This window comes from Peromyscus californicus, unplaced genomic scaffold (genome assembly GCF_007827085.1).
Source record: "Peromyscus californicus insignis strain IS unplaced genomic scaffold, ASM782708v3 Scaffold_6__1_contigs__length_162567912, whole genome shotgun sequence".
NCBI classification, from domain to species: domain Eukaryota; kingdom Metazoa; phylum Chordata; class Mammalia; order Rodentia; family Cricetidae; genus Peromyscus; species Peromyscus californicus.
The window spans coordinates 60560588-60565677 of NW_026294584.1; the positions used below are offsets into that span (position 1 = coordinate 60560588).

The window sequence follows — 5090 nt, forward strand, 5'->3', positions numbered from 1 at the left end:
CTTTGTCATAATGTACCATGTTTATGAATTCCACTGGAGTCTATCTTGCTAATATTTTGTTAGGATTTGGCATTGATAATTGTATGTGAGATTTACTTGCATTTCTTCAATCACTGTCAACTTTGGCCTGTGAATTTCATTTGCCTCCAGAAAGCACATAAAAGCCCTCTTTCCTTCCCTTGGTTTGGGGAGTAGACTAGCACTGGAGTTCTCCAGTCACCCAGGATTTAATGGAATAAAATTGTTCCGAGAAGCTATGAGGAGCTGTGCATTTTGATAAGGAACTGAAGAAGTAGTTTGTGATGTCTCCCATGGTTCCCTGGACTGTCTCACTGCCTGTATCCACTTGGTTCAAAACTGAAAGGGGGTATTTATGGAGTTACATTTGTGATTTAAAATCCAGACATTAGATTCCCTGTTTTCTCTTTAGAGGGGGATGATCACCCACAGTTCTGAGCCAGTCGCCCTCCAAGCACGTTGTGTTGCTAGACCCCGCAGTGCGTCTGCTCTTGCCCCGAGTATGAGAACCTTTGCAGAATGGAAAGCTAGAAAGACTGGAAGGGCCAGTGTGCTTTCCAGTTTATCTAACCCACTCTCTTCCCTTTGTACTCAAGGCACCTGGAGTCCGGAGCTTCCTGAAGAGATCATGGCTGAGCCCAGGGACAACTCTCTGAGGATTGTTCTGGTAGGAAAAACAGGAAGTGGAAAAAGTGCTACAGCAAACACAATCCTGGGGCAAAAGCTATTTGCTTCTAGAATTGCACCCCATGCTGTCACTCAAACCTGTCAGAAAGAATCCCGCAAGTGGAAGGAGAGAGACCTCCTGGTTGTTGACACCCCAGGGCTCTTTGACACCAAGGTAAAACTGGAAACCACCTGCACTGAAATCAGCCGCTGTGTCCTGTACTCCTGCCCCGGGCCTCACGCCATCATCCTGGTACTGCGGCTGGGCCGCCACACAGAGGAAGAGCAAGAAACTGTTATTAGGATCAAGGCAATTTTTGGGGAGGCAGCCATGAAGTACATGATTGTCTTGTTCACCCGCAAAGATGAGCTGGAGGACCAGCTCCTAAATGACTTCATAGCAGACTCAGATGCAAACCTAAAAAGCATCATCAGGGAGTGTGAGGGCCGCTGCCTGGCCATCAACAACAAAGCAGAGGAGGCTGAGAGGGAAGCTCAGGTGCAGGAGCTGGTGCAGCTGGTGGAGGCCATGGTGCAGAGCAATGGCGGAGTCTACTTCTCCGAAGCAATCTACAAGGACGCGGAGCAAAGGCTGAAGAGAGAAGTGGAGATCTTGAGGAAACTTTACACTGTTCAAAAAGAGAATGAAATTAGAATAGTTGAGGAAGAGCATGCTCTCGGGAAATATAGTGCTCAGAAAAAAGAGGAAATAATACAAATAATCAGGGAAAAATATGACAAGAAGATAAGGCATGAGGCAGAGAATAACATACTCAGCCAGATTGTTGAAGGAGTTAAGAAAGTTCTCTTGAAAATATGGCAGGTTTTTAAGTAGTCTGTATATTTTTTTCATTCACTCTGAGCATTTCTCTCTCCATCTCATCCCCTACCATTCTCCCTGCTGGCCCTTTCCGACCGCCACCAACGTAAGAGACAGCAGAACCAGGAATTCGCTGACTCAGCGTCAAGACTCAGTGTTGCACACTCCACACTCGGCTCCCTCTGCTAGCCTGCCTGCCTTGCCCACTCTGATGGACTGAAATGTCTCTGTAACCAGGAGCCAAAATAAACATCGCTCGCTTAAGTTGCTTCTGTGAGATCCTTGTCACACTAGAAGGAGACGCAAAATATAGCCCTGTATCAGTTTGTAATGCTGATTTGATTGACCAGGCAGTCATCTCAGTGTTAGGACATTACAGAGGCCTCTGTTCTGGATTTCAGAGTCACATTCTGAACCACTAGTACCATCACACACCAGCGTCTCCTCTAGGAATCCTCTCCATGCTTCCTTTTGAAGCTCTTCGGAATCACCCACGCAGGGTTGGTTAATCCTAACTCTACAGAGCCTCTGTCACCCACAGGAAGTGATTGACACACAGAGCACAGCTTTGGGCTGGGACACAAGGCTAAGGAGAGAGGAGAAAGCATCTCCTCACACTTGCTGTGAGGACCAGCCCAAGAGCTCATGCCTGAGGGTCGATGCTCGAATGAATACTGTATCCCACTTGGCTATAACGCATTAGGTGTCCTCTGTTGTGAATTCAGGTTTTTGGTCTCCCAGATGGGGTGGCTCAGTTTTGTCCAGAATTTTTTTTCCGTATTTGTCCAGTTTCTGTGTCCTTTGTGAAGATAGATTAGGATATGAAAACATGGCCATCAGTAATGTTTAACTGGTGATCAGAAACAAGAATAGAATCACACACATTCCAAAGAAACAATCATCTCCCAAGCACCCAGCCAGCAGGAGTGGCTCAGAATCTGACTAGCAGATTCCTCCCAAACTCCACCTGATGGGTGATGCAGCTATGAATACCTGCAACCCAGCTGAGGGAACTTCTAGCCCATGCCTATATTGAGTCCAGAGGCTTGCAATAATGGAGGACAGACCACTAAAGTCTATTAAACCAGAAGCAAACTTTATTCCAGAAAAATAAAAAAATAAAACACTGTGGGGGCACAAAAGCATATCACCTAGCTGAGACCACAGCCAATGTTGGAATTCTGAGGCTGTGGCAATGGAGGTGGGTACTGGCCTCCTTTTATAGTATCAGGCATGGGATGCATGTTAGGAGTCATGTAAAAACAACTATTAAAAGTTGACTTTTGTCTAGGCAGTTGTTGGCTATAAGGGGCAAGGGGGTTAAAAGTTAACCCCTGGCTGTAGACAGAGGAGCTGGCCGTAAAGCAGAGAGCCACTGTTAGCAGTTAACCTTTAGAGCTGATGACTATCAGTTTTTATCTCTTAAACTTATAATTTTTTAAATTTTGATATTTCTGAACCCTTCACCTGACACCCATTTCCTTTCCTCCTAAACTTGGCTCTCTTTGTACAATTGATGAGATTAAGATATTCCCAGTGCCAACTAAGGATCAGTTGTTGCCCTAAGACTGATGTCTTTGTGGTCTCTGGCTTTTTCTAGCTAATTCCTGAGTCTCCCTGATGGCCCATGAGCCTGGGAAACCATCACCAGGGCAGGAATAGCATGATTCCAGAAGCTATCCATGAACATGTGGTTAGCAGAGCCCAATAGACTATACACAAAAAAAGATCAAGTAAATAATGTTAATTATATACTCTTTAAGCAAATAGATCACTGTTTCTAAAAATAATTGCTCTGTGATGAGCAATTGTCTTAGGAGGAGTGAGTTTCACCTTAATATGGTAATAATATCTCTGTCTGCCTGTCTACCTGTGTGTGTGTGTGTATTACACAAATATGTTATATGTCTAATATATGTAAAGTCAATTAAGGTTCTGAGGATAAACTCCTGCATGCCCTTTCCACATCTGTTTTGTAGCAACCCTGTGGCTCCTGGGAAGCCCAACCAACTCCCATAGACGCGATTTCTTTTCATTCTCAGTGGGTCCGCCACTGTCCTAATGAAACGCACAGATGGGATCCCCAGACACCGGAGCTCACAGAGAAGCTTGTCCTGGAAGAACCTCTCAGAGAGGTCCTGACCATTTCTCAAGGCCTCTGAACATGCTCCTTCCTCAGAAACCTCTCCTTCAGCCTTCTCCATTTGTATCACACAATTACATATAGATCTTACAGAATGCTTTACTTGATTTTTTTTGCATTGCTAATGAGGTCTTTTTGGCACTTGTCATCAATTGGTCTGATTACTATTGTCGTAGTGGGGGTGGACCCTGGGCCTCCAGCACCACTGGCATTGGCATAATCACAGAGCTACATCCCTAGCTCTTGTTCTGTTCTGTTTTGTTTTGTTTTGGGTACAGGGTCTCACTAAGTTGTCCAAGCTGGGCTGCAAAGACATAATCCTCCTTTCTGCCCCAGCCTCCTGAGTGTTTGGATTATAGGCATACATCACCATACCAGGAAGAAGTTTCATTTTAGAATAATTGGAGTCTTTTATCTTTAACAATTTGATTTTGTTATTTTTGAAAGTTTGTATGTAGGTGTGTGTCTGCATGTGGTTGTGTGAAGGTGAGTGAGAGGCCAGAGGCTTTGCATGCCCTGGAGCTGGATTTCCAGACAGTTGTGGGGCTGCCTGACATGGGTGCTGGGAACGTAACTTTGTTCCTCTGGAAGAGCAACGAGTGCTCGGAACCACTGAACCATCTCTCCAGCCCCACATTCTCTTATATTAAAAGTGTCTCTAAAGCTATAGAATGCAACACCCAGGTCAAGGCAACACAGTCCCAAGAGTTAGAACTTTAACAATTGCTTGTGTTTCCATTTCGTGTGAAACTGAGTCCCAGTAAGTAGAAACTGGTCCCCACATCGCACACCTCCTCACTGTTTCCCAGGGCTGATGCAGCTTCTGTGTGCTGGTATCTACAATGACTTGTTATGGACATTTAAAATTTAAAAAATCATTTTCAATGTTTTTGTGGCTTCAAAATATACACTAAACCTAGAAAAGAGGGGTAGTGTTTTTACACTTTGAGAACCATGCTACCCCGTTTCTCAACTGCAGGGCAAGGCTGAAAGAACATTCCACAGCTATAGAGTTCTGCTTGCTCCTGGGGAGGAAAAACATGCCCCAGTTACTCTGTTCTGAGTGAGACTCTGGATTTGACAGGAAACATCTCTTATTTCACTTTGGTCCAGTACTCAGGAGAGCCTGAAGTGTCTGAAGGAGGCTCCATAAAAGAGACTAAAGCACCTCAATGGGACCCGTCCAGTCTACCCTCGTGACTCATCCCAAGGCTTGAATGGGCAGACTGTCTAAGGAATCCCACAGAAGGGGAGAGCTGTCAGCCCCATTCTTAACTCTGCCCCGTGGGGTTACCATGCTGTTATTGAGAGAGGTGGGGGTAGAAAAACAGGAAATAGCCCAGGTGAGGAGAGCATGTGTGGTATTGCTACACACACAGTCAAAAATGACAGCAGACCATCTTGTTTTCATAATTTGAGACCTTTCTGAGAAACGGAGGTCAC

The 5090-nt window shown here is 45.1% G+C and overlaps 1 protein-coding gene across 1 annotated transcript; it reads left to right on the forward strand.

Moving 5' to 3' along the window:
• The first annotated feature begins 627 nt into the window (after positions 1 to 627).
• Positions 628 to 1519, forward strand: LOC128099542 (GTPase IMAP family member 7-like). Its single transcript, XM_052721505.1, has one exon. The coding sequence runs from the start codon at positions 647 to 649 to the stop codon at positions 1517 to 1519; it is 873 nt and encodes a 290-aa protein (XP_052577465.1). The 5' UTR covers positions 628 to 646.
• Positions 1520 to 5090: the final 3571 nt, after the last annotated feature.